The sequence below is a fragment of the Ranitomeya imitator genome, chromosome 1 (assembly GCF_032444005.1).
Source record: "Ranitomeya imitator isolate aRanImi1 chromosome 1, aRanImi1.pri, whole genome shotgun sequence".
Classification (NCBI taxonomy): Eukaryota; Metazoa; Chordata; class Amphibia; order Anura; family Dendrobatidae; genus Ranitomeya; species Ranitomeya imitator.
This window is the reverse complement of record NC_091282.1, coordinates 254852561-254879178: the sequence shown is the minus strand read 5'-3', so window position 1 is coordinate 254879178 and position 26618 is coordinate 254852561. Positions and strand designations below refer to the sequence as shown.

At 43.2% G+C, this 26618-nt stretch overlaps 1 protein-coding gene across 3 annotated transcripts in view; it reads left to right on the top strand.

Annotated features, from left to right (window-relative positions):
• Nucleotides 1-26429, top strand: part of MPHOSPH9 (M-phase phosphoprotein 9) — a 157834-nt gene extending 131405 nt beyond the window's left edge. For 2 of the 3 annotated variants that reach the window (XM_069755848.1, XM_069755842.1), the window contains 3 exons: nt 13826-13983; nt 24377-24445; nt 25738-26429. In XM_069755848.1, coding sequence (XP_069611949.1) covers nt 13826-13983; nt 24377-24445; nt 25738-25839 — 329 coding nt within the window. In that variant the 3' untranslated portion in view covers nt 25840-26429. Of the gene's footprint in view, nt 1-13825; nt 13984-24372; nt 24446-25737 lie in introns of all 3 variants that reach the window. The other variant, XR_011318923.1, reaches the window with a different exon arrangement.
• Nucleotides 26430-26618: the final 189 nt, after the last annotated feature.

Here is a 26618-nt window from a genome sequence, read left to right as displayed (position 1 = left end):
CATAAGGATGGGGACGCAGGATGGAGCAGCACATAAGGATGGGGACGCAGGATGGAGCAGCACATAACAGTATGGGGACGCAGGATGGAGCAGCACATAAGGATGGGGACGCAGGATGGAGCAGCACATAAGGATGGGGACGCAGGATGGAGCAGCACATAAGAATGGGGACGCAGGATGGAGCAGCACATAAAGATGGGGACGCAGGATGGAGCAGCACATAAGGATGGGGACGCAGGATGGAGCAGCACATAAGGATGGGGACGCAGGATGGAGCAGCACATAAGGATGGGGACGCAGGATGGAGCAGCACATAAGGATGGGGACGCAGGATGGAGCAGCACATAAGGATGGGGACACATGATGGAGCAGCACATAACAGGATGGGGACGCAGGATGGAGCAGCACATAAGGATGGGGACGCAGGATGGAGCAGCACATCAGGATGGGGACGCAGGATGGGAGCAGCACATAAGGATGGGGACGCAGGATGGGAGCAGCACATAAGGATGGGGACGCAGGATGGAGCAACACATAAGGATGGGGACGCAGGATGGAGCAGCACATAAGGATGGGGACGCAGGATGGGAGCAGCACATAAGGATGGGGACGCAGGATGGAGCAGCACATAAGGATGGGGACGCAGGATGGAGCAGCACATACCAGGATGGAGACAATATACCAATATAAATGCTCGCCACCCGGGCGTAGAACGGGTTCAATAGCTAGTATATATATATATATATATATATATATATATATATATATATATATATATATATATATATATGTCTCACTGACATTATATATATATATAAACACCTATTCTATGTGTACACATTTATTCTACCTATTCTACTGTAAGCTGTCAGTGTGATTTTACTGTACACCGCACTGAATTACCGGCTTTTCTCTCTAACAGCGCTGCGTATTTCTCGCAAGTCACTCTGCTGGTCCGTGTGTAATCCGTATTTTTGGGGCTTCCATAGACTTTCATTGACGTTTTATTTGCGCAATACGGTGACAAACGCAGCATGCTGCGATTTTCTACGGCCGTAGAAAGCCGTATAATACTGATCAGTTTAATACGGCAGATAGGAGCAGGGGCATAGAGAATAATTGTGCCGTATGTTTTGCGGACGTAGTTTCTGCGCTCTTACGTCCGTAAAACTCGCAAGTGTGAAGCCGGCCTTAGACAATTATATATATAGACTAGATTGTGGCGCGATTCTAACGCATCGGGTATTCTAGAATATGCATGTCCCTGTAGTATATGGACAATGATAATTCCAGAATTTGCGGCAGACTGTGCCCATCGCTGATTGGTCGAGGCAACCTTTATGACATCATCGTTGCCATGGCAACCATTATGACATCTACGTCGATACTGTGCCCGTTGCTGATTGGTCGAGGCCTGGTGGCCTCGACCAATCAGAGACGCGGGATGTCTACGTCCTTTATGACATCATCGTCGCTGTGCCCGTCGCTGATTGGTCGAGGCCTGGCGGCCTCGACCAATCAGAGACGCGGGATTTCCAGGACAGACAGACAGACAGACGGAAAAACCCTTAGGCAATTATATATATAGATTAGATAAATAAGTTGAATAATAATCTTCTTACATCCAAGCAATGTGGAATACTCATATGGTCTGTAATCTAAGGAATAGATGGGTCTTTAGTTTGGGTTTGTAGAAATTTTGATTTTCAGAATGGCTTCTTATGAAATTTTGAAATATTGATCTAAATGAAAATGTACATTCTTTACACCTACTTCTGCATTTTCATAGAAATTAAAGGGGTTTTCCCAGAACAAAATTTAAATCAATATATCTTGGAATAATAATAATTTCCACAATTGGATGTGTTACAATAAAATGTTCCTGTGCTGAGATAAATCTTATAAATGTGCCCCTGCTGTGTACTGTGTAATGACAGACATTACAGCAGGCGATCACAGCTGATTCTTTAACCCCTTCCCGACCCATGAGGCCACGTAGGCGTCATGAAAGTCGGTGCCAATCCGACCCATGACGCCTATGTGGCGTCATGGAAAGATCGCGTCCCTGCAGATCGGGTGAAAGGGTTAACTCCCATTTCACCCGATCTGCAGGGACAGGGGGAGTGGTAGTTTAGCCCAGGGGGGGTGGCTTCACCCCCCCGTGGCTACGATCGTTCTGATTGGCTGTTGAAAGTGAAACTGCCAATCAGAGCGATTTGTAATATTTCACCTATTATAACGGGTGAAATATTACAATCCAGCCATGGCCGATGCTGCAATATCATCGGCCATGGCTGGAAACACTAATGTGCCCCCACCCCACCCCACCGATCGCCCCCCAGCCCCCCGATCTGTCCGGTACACTGCTCCGGCTCCCCTCCGTCCTGTGCTCCGTTCCCCCCGTGCTCTTGTCCGCTCCCCTCGTGCTCCAATCACCCTCTCCTGTGCTCCAACCACCCCCCCTGCACTCCGATCCACCCCCCCCCTGCAGTCCGATCCACCCCCCCTGCAGTCCGATCCACCCCCCGATGCTCCAATGCACCCCCCCCCCCCCCGTGCTCCGTTCCACCCCTCCCGCGCTCCAATCCACCCCCCCATGCTCCGATGCACCTCCCCCCCCCCCCGTGCTCCCCCCCACCCCATCATAGTTACCGATCCTGCTGGGGTCCGTCCGTCTTCTCCCTGGGCGCCCCCATCTTCCAAAATGGCGGGCGCATGCGCAGTGCGCCCGCCGAATCTGCCGGCCGGCAGATTCGTTCCAAAGTGCATTTTGATCACTGAGATATAATCTATCTCAGTGATCAAAATAAAAAAAATAATAAATGACCCCCCCCTTTGTCACCCCCATAGGTAGGGACAATAAAAAAATAAAGAATTTTTTTCCCCCACTAATGTTAGAATAGGGTTAGGGGTAGGGTTAGGGCTAGGGTTAGGGCTAGGGTTAGGGTTTTGGTATGTGCACACGTATTCTGGTCCTCTGCGGATTTTTCCGCTGCGGATTTAATAAATCCGCAGTGCTAAACCGCTGCGGATTTATGGCGGATTTACCGCGTTTTTTCTGCGCATTTCACTGCGGTTTTACAACTGCAATTTTCTATTTGAGCAGTTGTAAAACCGCTGCGGAATCCGCAGAAAGAAGTGACATGCTGCGGAATGTAAACCGCTGCGTTTCCGTGCAGTTTTTCCGCAGCATGTGTACAGCGATTTTTGTTTCCCATAGGTTTACATTGAACTGTAAACTCATGGGAAACTGCTGCGAATCCGCCCCGTTTTCCGCAGCGTGTGCACATACCTTTAGAATTAGGCTATGTGCACACGGTGCTGATTTGGCTGGAGATCCGCAGCGGATTGGCCGCTGCGGATTCGCAGCAGTGTTCCATCAGGTTTACAGTACCATGGAAAACCAAATCCGCTGTGCCCATGGTGCGGAAAATACCGCGCGGAAACGCTGCGTTGTATTTTCCGCAGCATGTCAATTCTTTGTGCGGATTCCGCAGCGTTTTACACCTGTTCCTCAATAGAAATCCGCAGGTGAAATCCGCACAAAAAACACTGGAAATCCGCGGAAAATCCGCAGGTAAAACGCAGTGCCTTTTACCCGCGGATTTTTCAAAAATGATGCTGAAAAATCTCACACGAATCCGCAACGTGGGCACATAGCCTTAGGGTTAGGGTTGGAATTAGGGTTGTGGTTAGGGTTGTGATTAGGGTTATGGCTACAGTTGGGATAAGGGTTAGGGGTGTGTTGGGGTTAGTGTTGGAGGTAGAATTGAGGGGTTACCACTGTTTAGGCACATCAGGGGTCTCCAAACGCAACATGGCGCCACCATTGATTCCAGCCAATCTCGTATTCAAAAAGTCAAATGGTGCTCCCTCACTTCCGAGCCCCGACGTGTGCCCAAACAGTGGTTTACCCCCCACATATGGGGTACCAGCATACTCAGGATAAACTGCGCAACAATTACTGGGGTCCAATTTCTCCTTTTACCCTTGTGAAAATAAAAAAATGCTTGCTAAAACATCATTTTTGAGGAAAGAAAAATGATTTTTTATTTTCACGGCTCTGCGTTGTAAACGTCTGTGAAGCACTTGGGGGTTCAAAGTGCTCACCACATATCTAGATAAGTTCCTTGGGGGGGTCTAGTTTCTAAAATGGGGTCACTTGTGGGGGGTTTCTACTGTTTAGGCACACCAGGGGCTCTGCAAACGCAACGTGACGCCCGCAGACCATTTCATCAAAGTCTGCATTTCAAAAGTCACTACTTCCCTTCTGAGCCCCGACGTGTGCCCAAACAGTGGTTTACCTCCACACATGGGGTATCAGCGTACTCAGGAGAAACTGGACAACAACTTTTGGGGTCCAATTTCTCCTGTAACCCTTGGGAAAATAAAAAATTCTGGGCTAAATAATTATTTTTGAGGAAAGAAAACGTATTTATTATTTTCACGGTTCTGCATTATAAACTTCTGTGAAACACTTGGGGGTTCAAAGTGCTCACCACACATCTAGATAAGTTCCTTTCGGGGTCTAGTTTCCAAAATGGGGTCACTTGTGGGGGGCTTCTACTGTTAAGCCACATCAGAGGCTCTGCAAACGTAACGTGACGCCCACAGAGCATTCCATCAAAGTCTGCATTTCAAAACGTCACTAGTTCCCTTCTGAGCCCCGACGTGTGCCCAAACAGTGGTTTACCCCCACATATGGGGTATCAGCGTACTCAGGAGAAACTGGACAACAACTTTTGGGGTCAAATTTCTCCTGTTACCCTTGGGAAAATAAAAAATTGCATTTTTGAGAAAATATTTTTTTTTTTTTATTTTCATGGCTCTGCGTTATAAACTTCTGTGAAGCACTTGGGGGTTCAAAGTCCTCACCACACATCTAGATTAGTTCCTTTGGGGGTCTAGTTTCCAAAATGGGGTCATTTCTGGGGGATCTCCAATGTTTAGGCACACAGGGGCTCTCCAAACGTGACATGGTGTCCGCTAATGATTGGAGCTAATTTTCCATTTAAAAAGCCAAATGGCGTGCCTTCCCTTCTGAGCCCTGCCGTGCGCCCAAACAGTGGTTTACCCCCACATATGGGGTATCAGCGTACTCAGGACAAACTGGACAACAACATTTGGGGTCCAATTTCTCCTATTACCCTTGGCAAAATAGGAAATTCCAGGCTAAAAAAATAATTTTTGAGGAAAGAAAAATTATTTTTTATTTTCATGGCTCTGCGTTATAAACTTCTGTGAAGCACCTGGGGGTTTAAAGTGCTCATTATGCATCTAGATAAGTTCCTTGGGGGGTCTAGTTTCCAAGATGGGGTCACTTGTGGGGAAGCTCCAATGTTTAGGCACACAGGGGCTCTCCAAACGCGACATGGTGTCCGCTAACAATTGGAGCTAATTTTCCATTCAAAAAGTCAAATGGCGCGCCTTCCCTTTCCGAGCCCTGCCGAGTGCCCAAACAGTGGTTTACCCCCACATATGAGGTATCGTCGTACTCGGGAGAAATTGCCCAACAAATTTTATGATCCATTTTATCCTATTGCCCATGTGAAAATGAAAAAATTGAGGCGAAAATAATTTTTTTGTGGAAAAAAATGTACTTTTTCATTTTTACAGATCAATTTGTGAAGCACCTGAGGGTTTAAAGTGCTCACTAGGCATCTAGATAAGATCCTTGGGGGGGGTCTAGTTTCCAAAATGGGGTCACTTGTGGGGGAGCACCAATGTTTAGGCACACAGGGTCTCTCCAAACGCGACATGGTGTCCGCTAAAGAGTGGAGCCAATTTTTGATTCAAAAAGTCAAATGGCGCTCCTTCCCTTCCAAGCCCTGCCGTGCGCACAAACAGTGGTTTACCCCCACATATGAGGTATCAGCGTACTCAGGGCAAATTGGACAACAACTTTTGTAGTTCAGTTTCTCCTTTTACCATTGGGAAAATAAAAAAATTGTTGCTAAAAGATAATTTTTGTGACTAAAAAGTTAAATGTTCATTTTTTCCTTCCATGTTGCTTCTGCTGCTGTGAAGCACCTGAAGGGTTAATAAACTTCTTGAATGTGGTTTTGAGTACCTTGAGGGGTGCAGTTTTTAGAATGGTGTCACTTTTGGGTATTTTCAGCCATATAGACCCCTCAAACTGACTTCAAATGTGAGGTGGTCCCTAAAAAAAATGGTTTTGTAAATTTCGTTGTAAAAATGAGAAATCGCTGGTCAAATTTTAACCCTTATAACTTCCTAGCAAAAAAAAATTTTGTTTCCAAAATTGTGCTGATGTAAAGTATACATGTGGGAAATGTTATTTATTAACTATTTTGTGTCACATAACTCTCTGGTTTAACAGAATAAAAATTCAAAATGTGAAAATTGCGAAATTTTCAAAATTTTCGCCAAATTTCCGTTTTTATCACAAATAGACGCAGAATTTATTGACCTAAATTTACCACTAACATGAAGCCCAATATGTGACGAAAAAACAATCTCAGAACCGCTAGGATCCGTTGAAGCGTTCCTGAGTTATTACCTCATAAAGGGACACTGGTCAGAATTGCAAAAAACGGCAAGGTCTTTAAGGTCAAAATAGGCTGGGTCATGAAGGGGTTAAGCTAAAACATTTTTTTAAAAGCAGGCAGGGAAATGCTTTATCTCACAAAGAGAATCAGCTGCGATCCCATGCTATAATGTCTGTATACTCTCTTATCAGGAGCTGTGCTATGATCAGACCATGTTCCTGTATGGTCAGACACAGCCATTACACAGTACACAGCAGGGGCACATTTATAAGATTATCTCAGCACAGGAACATTTTTTTAGACATCCAGTTGTTGAAATTATTATTATTCCAAGATCTATTGAGTACAGCGCAGTTTTGTTGTTTTAAAAAAAAAGAAAGCATTCAGGGCCGAACATAATCTGGAAGGGGACAACCCATTTTAGGATTGGCCACAATCCAAAGTGTTAGTTACAACAGGGAAAAAAATGCACAAAAAGTTGCCAAGGGAGCGGCACTACGGGGGATGGATCAAAACACCACTTAAAACCCCTGTATGTGACCATTTTGTGAGCGTCTCCAGTAGCAGGGCTCATTGAGATGAGTGTATTTTTAATCTATATGTGCTCCATTTTTAGCTAGATCTGTAAAACGTTATTCATGTTTTGCCGTAGTAATTGTTCCTTAAATTGACTACAATTTTTACAAACTAGTCATGTCCTATTGCAAGAAAATATCATATAACCTTTACCCCAATTGAAATTAACAAATTAAATTGAAATATGGATGAAAATAAGGAATGAAAATAAAACAAAATAACTAAATACTGAACAGTTAAAGGGTTGTTCTCAGATGTCTTTTTATCAGCTCACCGTTTTCCAGTCTCTTTCACTCCCTTATTGCTGGGGGGGGGGGGGGGGGGGGGGGGAATTCCTTACTGATTGACAATTCTAGTACAGTAGCTTTGTCCTACTGTTGAGTTAGGCCATGTTCACACGTTCCTGATTTCCCTGCTGTTTTTTCTGCACTAAAAACCGCAGCTCTTGGCAGAAAACGCAGGTGCGTTTTTTGGTGCGTTTTTGGTGCGTTTTTTGATGCGGTTTTTAGTGCGGTTTAAAATGGCTGAAAATACCCTAACCCTAACCCTACCCCTAACCTTACCCCTAACCCTAACCCTAGTTCTAACTGTAGTGGGGGAAAAAAAAAAATAAATTCTTTATTTTATTATTGTTACTACCTATGGGGGTGATAAGGGGGGGGGGGGGTCATTTACCTTTTTTTTTATTTTGAACACTGTGAGTTTATCACAGTGATCAAAATGTGCCTGGAACGAATCTGCCGGCCGGCAGATTCGGCGGGCGCACTGCGCATGCGCCCGCCATTTTGGAAGATGGCGGCGCCCAGGGAGAAGACGGCCGGACGGACACCGGGAGGCCCGGTAAGTATAAGGGGGGGAGATGAGGGCACGGGGGGGGGGAGGTCGTCGGAGCATGGGGGGGTGGGATTGGGGCACGGGGGGGCAGCCACACTCCGCCCATGCACTTCCTGCTGCAGCGGTTCTGCACCACAAACCGCAGAAAACCCGCAGATATTTTTTTCGTCTGCGGGTTTTACTGCGGGTTTGACCCTCACAATGGAGGTCAGTGGGTGCAGAACCTCTGCAGTTCCGCAAAAAGAAGTGACATGGTACTTATTTTTTACCGCAGCTATTCAGTGCGGCTTTTTTAGTTAATTTCCGCATCATGTGCACAGTGGTTCCTGTTTTCCATAGGGTACATTGTACTGTACCCTGCATGGAAAACAGCTGCGGACCCGCAGCGGCAAAATCGCGGCGGTTCCGCAGTTAAAAACGCACTGTGTGAACATGGCCTTAATGTGACACATTAGTAGCCTTGTCAGTGCACTTGTTCTGAAGTTTACACAGTTACAACTACAATATATTTACATATAGCGAAAACAGAGCCTTTGAACAAGCACATGACTCAGAAAGTGGGAACCATGATTTGGAGAATTGATTTGGAAACTGCAGATGCTAGGGACTGGTGATTTTACAGGACTGATAACAGCAACTTGATTAGGAGCTGATAAGGAAGGAGTGGGGTGAACATCTAGCTGCTGTATAGAAATAGGCTGGAGAGAGGTAGCTGGAATCTCAGGAGATGACCCTCAGTCCTGCAATGTAAGTACTGCGCAGATTTGGCCAAGCTATGGTGGCCAACCTCTCTGGCATCAAGTTGTACAATATAAATGCTCTCACAGCCTGAGAATGATAGCAGATAGAAAGAGCAAGTCAATTGCAAACTTTCTAATTTTCATGCTAACTAACTACACCAATTTCATAACATGCAATTTCAATGTGCTCATAACAAGTATTTCAATATTATTATTATTTATTTTAAGAGCACCACTGATTCCATGGTGCTGTACATGAGAAGGGGGTTACATACAAAATACAAAATAAGGTGAACAAACTAACAATGACAGACTGGTACAGAAAGGAGAGGGCCCTGCACTTGCAGGCTTTCAGTCTACAGGATAATGGGGAAGGAGACAGTAGAGTAGGGTATTGCGGCAGCTCCAGTGGTTGTGAGGTGGCAGATGGGTCATTGCAGACTGTAAGTTTTCTTCAAGAGTTGGGTTTTCAAGTTCTGTCTGAAGGTTCCAAGTGTGGTGGATAATCAGATGTGTTAAGGCACAGAATTCTAGAGGATGGGGGTCACTTGGGAGAAGTCTCGGTGGTAATTGAGTTCAGGAACATATGAGTGTGGAGGAGAGAAGCCATCTTGGGAGGACCAGAGGTTGGTTGTTGGAAGATATTGTGGGATTAGTTTGAAGATTTAAGGAGGAGACAAATTATGGACAGCTTTGAAGGTCAGCATTAGCAATTTGAATTGGATACGTTGGGGAGTTGGGAGCCAATGAAGTGATTTGCAGAGGGGAGGAGTAGTGTGCAGAAAGGTGGTTTAATCGGGCAGCAGACTTAAGGATGGACTGGAGAGATGCAAGAGTGTTAGCGGGGCCCTTAGTTTGGACAGCTAAGCTCTTAGGAGGTTAATTTTTCCCTGGTCATGGTGCAAAAAATGAGTAAGAAATAGATTAGAAAACTGCTGCAATTAATCGGTTAAGTATCCAACAGCATTTCTCAAATACTGTTAACATTTTCTTTATAAGACCATTTTAAAGCAGGGATTTAGAGATACCACATGTCATGTGATAGGTAATGCACCTACTCATTTTGGATGAGATCCTTAATCATGGTGCCCTGTTTGGGAAGCCAAGCTCCATGCTTTCCTTTTGACTTTAGTATTTAATTAATGGGAACTTGTCAGAGCTATAAAGGATTAATCTGCAGATAAATAATCTTAAAATCCTGCCTGCCTTATAGGAAATACAGCTATAGGGAGAAAAGGAACTTATATCCTACCCATAACCACGTGATTCCAGTCATTGGGCGGTGCAGGAGGCTAGGGCCAGCGCCACCACCCAGCGCGCCCGGGCCCTGAGCAAGCAGGGGGACCTAATCTCCATCGGGGACACCAACACGCTGTTTGAAATACTCACTTCTCCACGTTCCCTGCTGGCCACAGGTCCGGTCTCTTCCGTGTCTCCTGACTCTGTGAGGCCTCAGGGCAGAGGGTGCAATGACGTCACTACAGCACGTCCTATGATCTGAGCAGTGCAGGGAGTCAGAATATGGTGAAGATATTGGAGATGAGGAGATCAAAGCTGCAGCCAGCGGGGAACCAGGAGAAGTATTTATTTTTTATGTATGGAGTCCATTCTGTATAGAGCATTATATGAGGCCCATTCTATATGGGGCATTATATGGGGCCCATTCTGTATGGAGCATTATAAGGGACCCATTATTCTGTGTGTAGTATTACATGGGGTCCATTATTCTATATGGAGCGCTATATGGGGCCCATTCTGAATGGAGCCTTATGTGAGGCCATTATTTTGTATGAACAAATATATGGGGTCAATTATTCTGTATGGAGCAATACATGGGTTCTATTAACCTGTATGGAGCATTATATGAGGCCCATTATTCTGTATGGAGCAATATATGGAGTCCATTATTCTGTATGTGTCACACAACGTGTAAGAAAGGCTAAGTGCATCTCTAAGGGAAAGGGAACCAAACACAAGGGAAGAGGGAGTGGGGACCCCCAGGCAGATCTAAAGTCACCCTGTCTGCCCTATTGTCCCTATATAGGTTCCGCATCTATCACCAAGCAGGATACCTAATCCCTGCCTGACCCTGGCAATAAACTCTGCATCTGGAAAGACAGGATGAACGCTAGTAAATCCCCACTACCACTAAAGGCAAACAAGGGAAACACTTAGCTTGAGTAGACTCAGAGATAAACACGGACGTCCTCCAAACACCAGACAGGAAGATAGCCAACTGCTACAGCTAAGCCTCAACAGGGAAATGGAAATGGCAAAATCACTCGCAACTTCCAGCAGCAAGCTGGAAATTATAATCACCCCAGGCCAGGTGTGTCAACTAGAGCCTGGGGAAGGTTGCCACTGGGTCCTAGAGTCAGAAGGCCCAGAAAGAAGTCTGCAAAGCAAACTGCTGAGACCTTCTGCAGTCAGATGCAGAGTGACAGTCTGCAGCCTCTGACACACCCGTGACAGTATGGAGCAATATATGTCTCATTATATCGTATGAAGCAATATATGAGGCTCATTTTACTGTACTAGATGGTGGCCCGATTCTAACGCATCGGGTATTCTAGAATATGTATGTAGTTTATTTATGAAGATTTCAGAATAATGCAATGAATACACAGGATTCAGCTGGCCGGGCGCGACCAATTAGAGAAGCGTGGTTCAAATCCCGCGCCAATTCGCGGCCGGACTGCGTCTGTCGCTGATTGGTCGCGCTCGGCCGGCCGCGAACAATCAGTGAAGCAAGGGTGAGCTCCAGGTTTTTGAGGACCCCGGGCGAAAGAGTCTCACAGCCCATGTAGCATATAACACAGCCCACGTAGTATATTGCACAGCCACGTAGTATATTGCACAGCCACATAGTATATGACACAGCCATGTAGTATATAGCACAGCCACGTAGTATATTGCACAGCCATGTAGTATATAGCACAGCCACGTAGTATATAGCAGAGCCACGTAGTATATTGCACAGTCACGTAGTATATAGCACAGCCCACGCAGTATATAACACAGCCACATAGTATATAACACAGCCACGTAGTATATAGCACAGCCACGTAGCATATAACACAGCCTACGCAGTATATAATACAGCCACGTATTGTATAGCACAGCCACGCAGTATATAGCACAGCCCACGTAGTATATAACACAGCCCACGCAGTATATAACACAGCCCACGCAGTATATAACACAGGCCACGTAGTATATAACACAGCCCACATAGTATATAGCAATGTGGGCACCATATCCCGGTTAAAAAAAAGAATTAAAATAAAAAATAGTTATATACTCACCTTCCGGCGGCCCCCGGATCCAGTCCAGGCCTTTAGCGATGCTCCTCGCGACGCTCTGTTCCCAGTAATGCTTTGCACTAATAACCCATGTTGTAGCGGTCTCGCAAGACCGCTACGTCATCTGGGGTCATTGCCGCAATGCATTCTTGGGACCGGAGCGTCGCGAGGAGCGGGAAAGGCTGCCGCGGACGCCGGAAGGTGAGAATATAATGATTTTCTTTTTATTATTATTATTATTTTTAACATTATATATTTTTACTATTGATGCTGCATAGGCAGTATCAATAGTAAAAAGTTGGTCACACAGGGTTAATGGCAGCGTTAATGGACTGCGTTACACCGCGTTGTAATGCAGTCCATTTAACGGACTGCTAAAACGCTATGTGGGCGCTGACTGCCGCCCGCGACCAATCAGCGACGCGGGATTTCCGTGACAGACAAACAGACGGAAGTGGACCTTAGACAATTATATATATAGATGGAGGACTATGTGGTGCTCATAATATGGACGACTATGAGGTGCCCATAATACTGTATGGAAGACTACACTGTGCGCTGCGAGGGTTCACCGGTTTCTAAGCTATTCTAGAGTTTACATTAGATATCGCTCATGTAATGTAAGAAGTAAGTGAAATTGGCATTGTACTATACCTATATTTCTGATCTGAGCATCATGAATCGCGTATGTGTAAATGGGCCCGCTGAGACTCTTTTGCCCGGGGCCAAATGAAAACCTGGAGCCGGCCCTGCAGGACGCTGTTACAGACACCAATCAGTATACAGTGAGCTTGGCTGTAATCACTCCCCAACACATTGATTGACAGCCAGCACTTCACACAAAAGCCGCACAATCCCTGCAGAGTAGGCTGTCAATTTAAAGTGCCGGGGAGTGATTAGAGCCGCTGTCACTGTACAGCGAGCAGTGACTGTAAAGGTACCGTCACACTTAAGCGACGCTGCAGCGATACCGACAACGATCCGGATCGCTGCAGCGTCGCTGTTTGGTCGCTGGAGAGCTGTCACACAGACAGCTCTCCAGCGACCAACGATCCCGAGGTCCCCGGTAACCAGGGTAAACATCGGGTAACTAAGCGCAGGGCCGCGCTTAGTAACCCGATGTTTACCCTGGTTACCATCCTAAAAGTAAAAAAACAAACGCTACATTTCTACGCTACGCTACGTCACCGCTCTGCTTTCCGGCCGCTGTGCTCACAGCCAGACCAGAGAAGCAGAGCGCCGAGGACAGGCAGCGGTAGGTAAGTATGTAGCGTTTGTTTTTTTACTTTTAGGATGGTAACCAGGGTAAACATCGGGTTACTAAGCGCGGCCCTGCGCTTAGTTACCCGATGTTTACCCTGGTTACCAGCGAAGACATCGCTGAATCGGTGTCACACACGCCGATTCAGCGATGTCTGCGGGGAGTCCAGCGACCAAATAAAGTTCTGGACTTTCTTCCCCGACCAGCGACAGCACAGCAGGGGCCTGATCGCTGCTGCCTGTCACACTGGACGATATCGCTAGCGAGGACGCTGCAACGTCACGGATCGCTAGCGATATCGTCTAGTGTGACGGTACCTTAACTGCTCCTTATAGACCCCTATGACAAAAAGTGATCGACTACAGGGAGGATATAAGCTCATTTTTTCTCTATAGCCATTCTTCCAGTAAGCAAAACAGACATGATTTTAACGCTATTTACCTGCTTATTCACCTTATATATGTAGGTAAATAGCGTTTCCCGACATTACAGGTTCCCTTTAAAAATAAAAAATTCAATATGAATGTTGCAGTGCCAAGAGTTTAAGTACCGTATATTGAAGCTGAGATGCATTGTTTTTTCCATGGTCTTTTTTTTTTCCAGTGAGGCAAAAGACTATCATTAATTCGGAAAATAGCGGTGAGTCACAGTTTCCTCTGTTATTACCACCATTTGAGACTGAAATCACATACAACGAGAGGATGAAAACTATTTCTGACACAGAGCGGCTTTTTGATGAGTTAACAGAAGAGAAAAAACAGGTATTATTCTAAGTATATTGTGAACTTTCTCTATTTTCCGGGGTATTTATTTAAGTGGTATTTAAAGGGGCTGTCCAGTAAGAATATATTTATGACCTATCCATATGTGTTGGATCCCACCAATCTGATATTGATGACTTACCTGACATGACAACGTCTTTTAATAATTTGCTACGTTGATAACTACAACAATGGCAATATATCTACATGGGATTTTTTTTTGCTTTTTAAGTGGATTTTTAATTGGATGAAATAGATTTATTTTACTTTTTTTTTTCTTTATTTACACACTTAATGTATTTTAGTCCCTTACTCCTTTATTGAAGTGTATTATTATTGTCAGTGATGAACTTTCAAACAACCTAATAATAGGCAAAGTGCGCAGGGCAAACTTGTTGATCTTTATTAGCCCGCGGCTGCCATAGCAAAGCATTGGCACTAATAGGACTCCGATGTGATGGCAAAGGAAGTGCTCTTTCTATATTAACCTCTTAAATGCTTCATTGTGTTTTGAGCTTGCTGTATATACAGTGCCTTGAAAAATTATTCATACCCCGTGAACTTTTCCACATTTATTCACGTTTCACCCACTTTAATGTATTTTATTGGGATTGTATGTGCTATACCAACACTACATAGCAAGTATTTGGAAAGTGCAAAGGAAATCATACATGGTTTTCTAAATATTTTAAAAATATAAATCTGAAAATTGTGATGTGCTTTTGTTTTTTCCCCTCCTGAGTCAATACTTTTGTAGGACCACTTTTTCCTGCAATTACTGTTGCATGTCTTTTGGGGTATGTCTCTACCAGTTTTGCAAATATAGCTGGAATTTGTGCCCATTCTTCTTTTCAACTAGCCCTAGCTCAGAGAGATTTGATGGAGAGCGTCTGTGAACAGCAATTTTCAAGTCTTGCCACAGATTATCAATTGGATTCAGGTCTGGGCTGGGGCAATCACACACAGGAATATGCTTTGATCTAAACCATTCCATTTTAGCTCTGGAAATATGTTTAGGGTCTCTGTCCAGTCTTAAGTCTTTTGGAACCTTTAACAGGTTTTCCTCCAGGATTGCCCTTTATTTATCTCCATCCATCTTCTCATCAACTCTAACCAGTGTCCCTGACCCTGCTGAAGAAAAGCATCCCCACAGCTTGATGCTGCCACCACCTTGTTTGACAGTGGTGATGTTTTCAGCGTGATGTGCAGTGTTAGTTTTCCACCGCACATAGCACTTTGCATTTAGCTCAAAAAGTTGTCCTTTGGTCTTATTTGACCAGAGAACCTTCCACATGCTAGCTGTGTCCCCTACATGGCTTTTTGTAAACTGCACATGGGACTTCTTATAGCTTGCTGTCAAAATGGCTTTCTTCTTGCTACTCTTCCATTAAGGCCAAATTTGTGAAGTATACAACAAATAGTTATCCAGTGGACAGATTCTCCCACCTGAGCTGAGGATCTCTGCAGCTCCTCCAGAGTGACCATGGGCCTCTTAGCTGCTTCTTTCATTCGTGAAACACATGTCAAGTCAATTTTATCTTGGCTGCCATGATGTATACTATTATATCCTTACATTGATCAATTTTTTTTTTTTTTACTTCAATAGAGTTTTCTCTTGCCATGCCATTCTTACTTTAATTGTGCACAAGTCATTATGACTTGATTAAATATTTTCTATTTCTACTTTGATTATTAACTACAGGAGTTTTTCTTCTTTGCGGTTCACCCACCAACACTTGATCATTACCATTATGAAGTTTTTTTTGTTTTTTCCAATAAGTTATTTATTATTTTGAAAATATTTAGAATTGAGAGTCCTCAGTGGTTGATACCTTTTAATGGCTAACTGAAAAGATGGTAACAAATTGCAAAATTTCGAGACTACACAGGTCTCTTCATCAGGCAAGACTAAGGCCAGGTGCACACGCTGCAAACTGGTGTGCGGATTTTTCCGCACTGATTTTGATAAATCCGCAGGGCAAAAGCACTGCGTTTTTCCTGTGGATTTATCGCGGATTTACTGTGGATTTTCCGCAGTTTGTGTGCGGATTCTACTGGGGTTTTACACCTGCGGTTTTCTATTATGGAGCAGGTGTAAAACCGCTGCGGAATCCGCACAAAGAATTGACATGCTGCGGAAAATAAACTGCCGCGTTTCCGCGTGGTTTTTTCCGCAGCATGTGCACAGCGGTTTGTATTTTCCATAGGTTTACATGGTACTGTACACCACATGGAAAACTGCGGATCTGCAGGAAAAACCGCAACGTGTGCACATACCCTAAAAGAAATTCTGAAGACTCACATATTTATGCACAACATAGCACAGAGAAAAAAAACAAAACATGGATAAGACAGGTGACATGAAGTAGAATTACCATGAGTGATAAACAGTTATGTCCATAAATATTGGACCAGTTCTTAGATAAGGAATGTTTTATTGTCCTCTGATTGGAATCTGGTTCTGTTGTAATGACCCCTCATAGTCTGAGGGGCAAATTCCTTAGTTGATGTAAAAAGACATAAATCCATGCGACACATTCATTCCTCCACTAAGGCTGTCAATGGTCATCATCAGCTTATACTCCCAAACTCTTCTGTCTCTCTTAGATTTGAAGCTACCTTTTTAACACAAGTAATTTCATGTCCTTAATGTTATTATTTGGGAGACAAAAATGTATTGCAACAGGTAGATCCATTCTTTTTTCTCTCATTGTGTGGCGGTGAGAATTCATTCTTGTTCTAAGCTTTTGCCCTGTCTCCCCCACATACAGACCCCCAGTTGGACATTTAGTACAAATAATTAGGTACACCACATTAGAAGTGACGCAGCTGAAAGTACCTGGTATCTTGTAGTCCTGATGTGAATTGGGGATCTTTATCTTGTCCGTGGTCATTATAAATGGACAGGTTTTACATTTTTTCTGATTGCAAGGAAAGGTTCCTGCAGCTGTTGGAGAGGAAAAGGAGCTCTTGACAATGATGCTTCTTAGATTTGGGGGCTGCCTAAAACACAGTAGTGAGGGGTCTGGAAAAATGGATTGTAATCGGGCATCTTTTTGTAGTAAAGGTTGTAATTTCTGTGCAGCTCCCCTTAGCACCTCCAGATTTGGATTGTAGGTAATTACTAGAGGTACCCGGTTATTTTCTTCTTTAGCTTTGTAATGTAGCAGGTGATTCCTTGATATTCTGGTGGCTCTTGTAATCTGGTTTTCAATTATTCTTGGATGGTAGCCCTGATTCAAAAAGGTCTTTCTGAGGCGACCAAGGTGTTTATCCCTATCCATTGGGTTGGAACATATACGATTGTATCTTATGGCTTGGCTGTAGACAATAGAGTTTTTTTATGTGTTTTTTCGATGGAAACTGTCCCATTTAAGGTATGTTGGATGGTCGATTGGCTTCTGATACAGGGATGTCTCTATTTTATTGTTCTGCAGCTTAATGATGGTGTCCAATAAGTTAATTTCAGTACAGGAGTAGTGGAGTGTCAAGTTGATGGTGGGATGAAATTGATTAAACTGTTCATGGAACGTCTTTAGCTGTGGCTCAGACTCCGTCCAGATGATTAAAATAGCATCAATGTAGCGGTAGTAGGCCAGAGGCCTGATGGGACATGATGACAAAAAGTCGCTTTCAAGCTTGGCCATGAAAAGATTTGCATACTGTGGGGCCATTTTACTTCCCATTGCTGTACCAGTCTCCTGTAGATAGATCTTCTTGTCAAATTCAAAGTAATTGTGGGTGAGGATGAATTTTATAAGTTTCACCACATAAATTGCATCAGTCCCTGTGTTTTCCAGGAAGAATTTGCAGGCATTTAATCCATCCTGGTGTGGGATATTGGAGTACAAAGATTCCAAATCCATGGTGGCCAGGATGGTTCCTTCTGGTAGAGGACCTATTGCTGATAGTTTATTCAGTAGGTCAGTTGTGTCCTGAATGAAGCTGGGTGTATCCTTTACCAGGAGTTTAAGAATACCCTCTACCCATCCAGATACCTGCTCAGTAAGGGTGCCCACACATGAAATAATTGGTCTTCCTGGATTTCCAGATTTGTGGGTTTTGGGAAGCATGTAGAATGTCCCTGTTCTTGGACTTTCTGGTATCAGGTCATTGGCTCTTATGGATTCGTCGGGCAGACAAGATACCAATTTGTTTAGTTCCTTGTAATAGTCCTGTGTAGGATCTGACTCCAATTTTTTGTAGTAGCGTATGTCCATAAGTTGTCTGTTTGCTTCCTTCATATAGTCTGATGTGTTCATCATGACTATTGCACCACCCTTGCCAGCAGGTTTGATGATGAGTTCTTTGTTGGTTTTCAGAGACTGTATGGCCTTTCTCTCCTGGGCACTGATGTTGGATGCTTGTCTCCTGTTAGTATCTATGATGCTTGATTTTATCAAATGTCTGAAGTAGTCTATATAGTTATCCAAATGAGGGTTGCGTCCAGATGGAGGTGTCCAGTCTGACCTCTTCTTTGTTGTTAGGATCCCTTTTCCTTCAGTCCAGGTTGGTTCTGAATCTTCTGTATCATTGAAATATTCCCTCAGGCGCAGTCTCCTGAAAAATTGTTCCATATCACTGCAGAGTTCAGTTTTATTCAGGGCCTTAGTAGGACAAAATGAGAGTCCTCTGGAAAGCACGGCCTGCTCCACTTTGTTGGGTTTATAATCTGAGATATTAATGACACAGTTAGAACTTTATTGTCTACAGCCAAGCCATCAGATACAATCGTATATGTTCCAACCCAATGAATAGGGATGAACACCTTCGTCGCCTCAGAAAGACCTTTTTAAATCAGGGCTACCATCCAAGAATAAATGAAAACCAGATTACAAGAGCCACCAGAATATCAAGGAATCACCTGCTACATTACAAAGCTAAAGAAGAAAATAACCGGGTACCTCTAGTAGTTATCCAAATTTGGAGGTGCTAAGGGAAGCTGCATGGAAATTTCAACCTTTACTACAAAAAGATGCCCGATTACAATCCATTTTTCCAGACCCCCCACTACTGTGTTTTAGGCAGCCCCCAAATCTAAGAAGCATCATTGTCAGAAGCTCCCTGTCCTCTCAAACAGCTGCAGGTACCTTTCCTTGCAACCAGAAAAAATGTAAAACCTGTCCATTTATAATGACCACGGACAAGATAAAGATCCCCAATTCACATCAGGACTACAAGATACAAGGTACTTTCAGCTGCGTCACATCTAATGTGGTGTACCTAATTATTTGTACTAAGTGTCCAACTGGGGGTCTGTATGTGGGGGAGACAGGGCAAAAGCTTAGAACAAGAATTAATTCTCACCGCCACACAATAAGAGAAAAAAGAATGGATCTACCTGTGGCAATACATTTTTGTCTCCCAAATCATAACATTATGGACATGAAATTACTTGTGTTAAAAGGTAGCTTCAAATCTAAGAGAGACAGAAGAGTTTGGGAGTATAAGCTGATGATGACCTTTGACAGCCTTAGTGGAGGAATGAATGTGTCGCATGGATTTATGTCTTTTTATATCAACTAAGGAACTTGCCCCTCAGTCTATGAGGGGTCATCACAACAGAAACAGACCCCAATCAGAGGACAATAAAACATTCCTTATCTAAGAACTGGTCCAATATTTATTGACATAACTGTTTATCACTCATGGTAATTCTGCTTCATGTCATCTGTCTTATCCATGGTTTTTTTCTGTGCTATGTTGTGCATAAATATGTGATTCTTCAGAATTTCTTTTAGTCTTTGCCTGATGAAGAGACCTGTGTTGTCTCGAAATCTTGCAATTTGTTACCATCTTTTCAGTTAGCCATTAAAAGGTATCAACCACTGAGGACTCTCAATTCTAAATATTTTTCTATCTACTGGCTAACACGGTACCAAGATATATATCTTTATTATTTTGATACATTTTTCCCTGTCCTGCACTTTATCATTATTGGTCTCTGCTTCTCTTATTAAAGGGAACCTGTCACCCCCAAAATGGAAGATGAGCTAATCCCACTGGCATTAGGGGCTTATCTACAGCATTCTGGAATGCTGTAGATAAGCCCCCGATGTATCCTGAAAGATAAGAAAAAGAGGTTAGATTATACTCACCTGGGGGGCGGTGCGGTACGATGGGTGTCGCGGTCTGGTCCGGGGCCTCCCATCTTCATAGCATGACGTCCTCTTCTTGTCTTCACGCTCCTGCTCCGGTGTACTTTATCTGCCCTGTTGAGGGCAGAGCAAAGTACTGCAGTGCGCAGGCGCCAGGCCTCTCTGACCTTTCCTGGCCCCTGCGCACTGCAGTACTTTGCTCTGCCCTCAACAGGGCAGACAAAGTGTGCCTGCACCAGAGCCGCAGCGTGAAGACAAGAAGAGGACATCATCCTATGAAGATGGGAGGCCCCGGACCGGACCGCGACGCCCATCGGACCAGACCGCAGCAGGACCGCCCCTGGGTGAGTATGATCTAACCTTTTTTTCTCATCTTTCAGGATATATCGGAGGCTTATCTACAGCATTCCAGAATGCTGTAGATAAGCCCCTGATGCCAGTGGGCTTATCTCATCATCCATTTTGAGGGTGACAGGTTCCCTTTAATGCTCTCCTTCTTGTAATGTCCGTTTAGTTGGACGACTATGCTTTGGTAGGTTTGCAATTGTCATACTCTTTCCATTTTTGGTTGATGGATTGCACAATGCTCAGTGAGGTGTTCAGAGCTTGAGCTATTTTTTTTTAGAATCTAACCTTTGTTTACTGTTCTCAACAATTTTATACCTTACCTGTCTGGTGTGTTTCTTAGTTTTCATGATGCTGTTTGATCCATAATGTTTTCAAACAAACATCTCAGTTGTTCACAAAACAGCTGTAGTTATACTGACAGCAAGTTACTCAAAGGTGGGCTCAATTTAGTAATTATATGACTTCTGAAGGCAATTGGGTACTCAAGATTTTATTTAGGAGTATCAGACTACAGGGGGCTGAATAAAAATGCAGGATACAATTTTCAGATTTATATTTTTTAAATACCGTATATACTCGAGTATAACCCGAGATTTTCAGCCCATTTTTTTGGGCTGAAAGTCCCCCTCTTGGCTTATACTCGAGTCATACCCGGGGGTCGGCAGGGGAGGGGGGGCGGGGGCTGTCTAGTTATACTTACCTGCTCCGGCGCGGTCCCTACAGTCCCTGCTTCTCCCGATGCTGCATCTTCTTCCTGTAGTGAGCAGTCACATGGTACCGCTCATTACAGTCATGAATATGCGGCTCCACCTCCCATAGAGGTGGAGCCGCATATTCATGACTGAAAATGAGCGGTGACTGTGACCGCTCAATACAGGAAGAAGCAGGGACCGCGCAGGAGCACGTAAGTATACGGGGAGGGGAGCGCTGCGCGATATTTACCTGCTCCTCGCTCCGGTGCAGCTCTGTCTCCAGCGTCCTCTGGCTGTGACGCTCAGGTCGGAGGTCGCTGTGACATAGTCAGTGCTGGAGACGGAGCCACACGAGGAGCAGGTAAATATTGAAAGCGCCGGCGTCCTGAGCAACAGAGGTGAGTATGTGTTTTTTTTTATTGCAGCATTATATATTGGACAGCTTTATATGGAGCATCTATGGGGCAATAATCAACGGTGCAGAGCATTATATATGGGGCACAGCTTTATATGGAGCATCTATGGGGCCATAATGAACGGTGCAGAGCATTATATGTGGGGCACAGCTTTATATGGAGCATCTATGGGGCCATAATGAACAGTGCAGAGCATTCCATATGGCACAGCTTTCTATGGAGCATCTATGGGGCCATAATAAACGGTGCAGAGCATTCTATATGGGGCACAGCTTTATGTGGAGCATCTACGGCGCCATAATGAATGGTGCAGAGCATTCCATATGGCACAGCTTTATGTAGAGCATCTATGGGGCCATAATGAACGGTGCAGAGCATTCTATATGGCACAGCTTCATTATGGCCCCATAGATGCTCCATATAAATGGTGCAGAGCATTCTATATTGGCACAGTTTTATATGGAGCATCTATGGGGCCATAATGAACGGTGCAGAGCATTATATATGGCACAGCTTTATGTGGAGCATCTATGGGACAATAATGAACGGTGCAGAGCATTCTATATGGCACAGCTTTCTATGGAACATCTATGGGGCCATAATGAACGGTGCAGAGCATTATATGGGGCACAGCTTTATATGGAGCATCTATGGGGCAATAATGAACGGTATGGAGCATCTATTTTTATTTTTGAAATTCACCGGTAGCTGCTGCATTTCCTACCCTAGGCTTATACTCGAGTTTTCCCAGTTTTTTGTGGCAAAATTAGGGGGGTCGGCTTATACTCGGGTCGGCTTATACTCGAGTATATACGCTAATTGGAAAACAATATCATTTCCTTTACACTTCAAGTACTTGCTACTTTGTGTTGGTATATCATAAGAAATCCCAATAAAATACATTTTAAGTATGCGGGTGTAAAGTGAAAAAATATGGAAAAGTTCACAGGGTATGAATACTTTTTCAAGGCACTAGCTTGATGGTGATGGTCAATATGGCATAGCAGTATGTGAGAATTAGTGGCTCACCATCAAATACTTTAAAGGGGTATTTTAAAGTTGTCTTTTGTGCAGCTTAAAGATATAGAGTTTTCCTACCTCTTGTTGCTTGGGGAGGTGGGCACTCCTCATTGAGTGACAGCTCTGGTCAGAAGCTCAATTTTGCTAAATTTAATGCTCTGGAGACTTCCGATGCTGGGTGTCGGTGAGAGGAGTTGAAAATGGTTAAATGTCTACACTGCGTGCAGAATTATTAGGCAAGTTGTGTTTTGATCACATGATACTTTTTTTATACATGTTGTCCTACTCCAAGCTGTTCAGGCTTGAGAGCCAACTACCAATTACGTAAATCAGGTGATGTGCATCTCTGTAATGAGGAGGGGTGTTGTCTAAGGACATCAAAACCCTATATAAGGTGTGCTTAATTATTAGGCAACTTCCTTTCCTTTGGCAAAATGGGTCAGAAGAGAGATTTCACGGGCTCTGAAAAGTCCAAAATTGTGAGATGTCTTGCAGAGGTATGCAGCAGTCTTGAAATTGCCAAACTTTTGAAGTGTGATCACGGAATAATCAAGCGTTTCATGGCAAATAGCCAACAGGGTCGCATGAAGCGGGTTGGGCAAAAAAAGGCGCAAAATAACTGCCCATGAATTGAGGAAAATCAAGCGTGAAGCTGCCAAGATGCCATTTGCCACCAATTTTGCCATATTTCAGAGTTGCAACGTTACTGGAGTAACAAAAAGCACAAGGTGTGCGATACTCAGGGACATGGCCAAGGTAAGGAAAGCTGAAAAACGACCACTTTTGAACAAGAAACATAAGATAAAAAGTCAAGACTGGGACAAAAAATATCTTAAGACTGACTTTTCAAAGGTTTTATGGACTGATGAAATGAGAGTGACTCTTGATGGGCCAGATGGATGGGTCAGAGGCTGGATCAGTAAAGGACAGAGAGCTCCACTTCGACTCAGACGCCATCAAGATGGAGGTGGGGTACTGGTATGGGCTGGTATCATCAAAGATGAACTTGTGGGACCTTTTCGGTTGAGGATTGAAGCTCAACTCCCAGACCTACTGACAGTTTCTGGAAAACAACTTCTTCAAGTAGTGGTACAGGAAGAAGTCAGTATCGTTCAAGAAAAAACATGATTTTCATGCAGGACAATGCTCCATCACATGCCTCCAACTACTCCACAGCGTGGCTGGCCAGTAAAGGTCTCAAAGAAGAAAAAATAATGACATTGCCCCCTTGTTCAACTGATCTGAACCCCATAGAGAACCTGTGGTCCCTCATAAAATGTGAGATCTACAGGGAGGGAAAACAGTCCACCTCTCGGAACAGTGTCTGGGAGGCTGTGGTGGCTGCTGCACGCAATGTTGATCGTAAACAGATCAAGCAACAGACAGAATCTATGGATGGAAGGCTGGTGTCATCATAAAGAAAGGTGGCTATATTGGTCACTAATTTTGGGGGGTTTTGTTTTTGCATGTCAGAAATATTTATTTCTAAATTTTGTGCAGTTATATTGGTTTTCCTGGTGAAAATAAACAAGTGAGTTGAGAATTTATTTGGTTTTTATTAAGTTGCCTAATAATTCTGCACAGTAATAGTTACCTGCATCAACAGATATCCTCCTAAGATGGCCAAATCTAAAAAAAACCCACTCCAACTTCCAAAAATATTAAGCTTTGATATTTGAGTCTTTTGGGTTGATTGAGAACATAGTTGTTGATCAATAATAAAAATAACTTTGTATATTAGCTTTGTATATTTTGATTTTTATGACCATGTGCAATGATCATTAGTTTTTCTGACACCTGGAAGTGCATCTGCCAACAGATTGAAGCTGCCCTTAGTAGAATGCCAGGGTCTGGCCGTAGACTGAGCCTGAAGATGAGATCCACAAAGGTAGTTTTCTACTCATTTATTTTATTATCTTCCTTCTTTCTTTCCTTCCTGATGTCTGTAGAATATCAGATGCTGCAGCGTTTTGTCTTTTAAATTGTATGAGGAGGCCCATAAATAAGTCAGGACTGTCCTGAGATTAACGTTTCCTAATAATTATAGAAGGGACACAATTTTTCATAATAGGTAAAAAGCCAGATGAAGGCCCTTCCTTAAATAGTTAATATTTTATCATTTTGATGCGATAAATTTTATGTGTACCTATATTTTGGATGAATTCACACTTTGCGTATATCCGTTGTGAATTCTGCACTGCATATCCAGACAAAAACAAGCATGCTGATCTGCAAATCTACAGCATATCAATACTATTATAAATGTATTGGGAAAATGTGCGGCTAAATCTTTTCATGTGGAATTTGGTCACGATTCACCATGGTAAAATTCCCCCACGTGTGGCCTTAGTGCAGTTATTTCAATCATTGTGCTGTATCTGATTTTCATTGGTGTTTTGTTCATATGTCTGTTTTTACCATCAGTGTTTCATCAGTTTTTCTTTTATGCAAAAAAATAAATAAATAAATCCAAGTTTCTACCCGTTAAACAATAAAAATGGAACAGCACATGTATGGCTCCATGGTCCATTTTTGTTCACAAAAAAATTAGAGTTGTCTGTAAAAAATCATGTGAACAGCTCTACGGACTCTAATGGGCACGTGTTCTTTACTTGAAAAATACATAAAACATGTATGAAAATTAACAATTGTATAGGCTTTGGTTTTCCTTCATTATATAGTCCTGAATCATGTGGATGGAAATAAAGGTTCAAATTTTATCCTCCACCCATCTGGGTGTGTACTACAGAACTACAGTGGGTATGGCCTTATTTTCATTGGCCATCATCAGAGAAAAAGCAGATGCCCACAGAGAAGTTCCTGTTATATACGCCCAGTTGGTCGAATAGAAAATTTACACCTCTAATTCTGGAGTGAGGGACTAATTTTGGAACAGAGCAGCACTGAAGAACAAAAAAAAACTGATCCAAAATCAGTGGAGCAACATAAATTGGAGGCACTACCCAACTTTAATCGAAAAAAATCCAGTTAAAGGTCCTCTTCATTTAAACTATAAAAAAAAAAAAAAAACACAAGGCAGACCATAGGGTAGTATAGGTGGAATCGAATTACACACAGTGTAAAGGTGTCTTCAATCTAATGCAGATATTTTCTTTTGACCCTGTTTAGCTTTGTGCGAGCTACCATCCTGATTCTCTTTCTTATATCTGTTTCTTTTAGGAAAATTTGGAAGATCGTTTAGAAAAGGTCAATCGAGATCTGGGTTCAATTCGAATGACTCTGAAGAAATACCACGTGCTCCCATCATCAGCAAACATGTAATACATGTAGAAATCCCCCCAGCTGGCACTTTGCACTAATACACATATTTATGCACTGACCAATGCTAATAGCTGAAAGCCCGAAGGCAATGACCTTTGAAAACTTTTACTGCTTTAATAATGTTTCTATTTCACGCAAGCTCTTTTTATTGTACACATATTTTTTATTACACAGACTATAAATTTTATACTTTAGTATCAAAAATGGCCAAATTTTAGGGCAGATGCTGCAGAGTATGTAGACGATATAGTTCTAGATTTTACTAGGCAACTTGTGTACCTCCCGTAGCTTTTCTAGTGTAGTATTTTTAGTATGTTCATCCTGGTATAAACCTTATCAGTGCTTCCAGACTTATGTTTTGCTAAATCCAAATCTTGTGAAACAGATTTTTCCATATGAAGTATTCACTTACAAATGTATTATATTTGCCTGTTTTGTAAAGACCTTCAACGCTGTGCTGGGCAATGCCTTACAGGCCTCCCATGTGTTCTTTCAATTTACCTCTTGGATCCTTGGTGGAACAGAAAACCCAATAATGTGACACTTTTTGGAGCACAGCACAATGCAGCAATAAATGTCTTTAAAATGTGTGTCTTCTCTTTTTGCTAGATGTGATGTAAAGGCTATGTGGTACGCTAAGACATGAGAATTAGTTACAAGCCCCCAACAGCCCTGACTATAAACACTTTTTTTCCTGAACAAGGACTGGTGACTGGCAGAAAAGAGGAGATATTAAAATTGGATATATGCTTAAAAGGGTTGTTCCCTTTCAGATCATT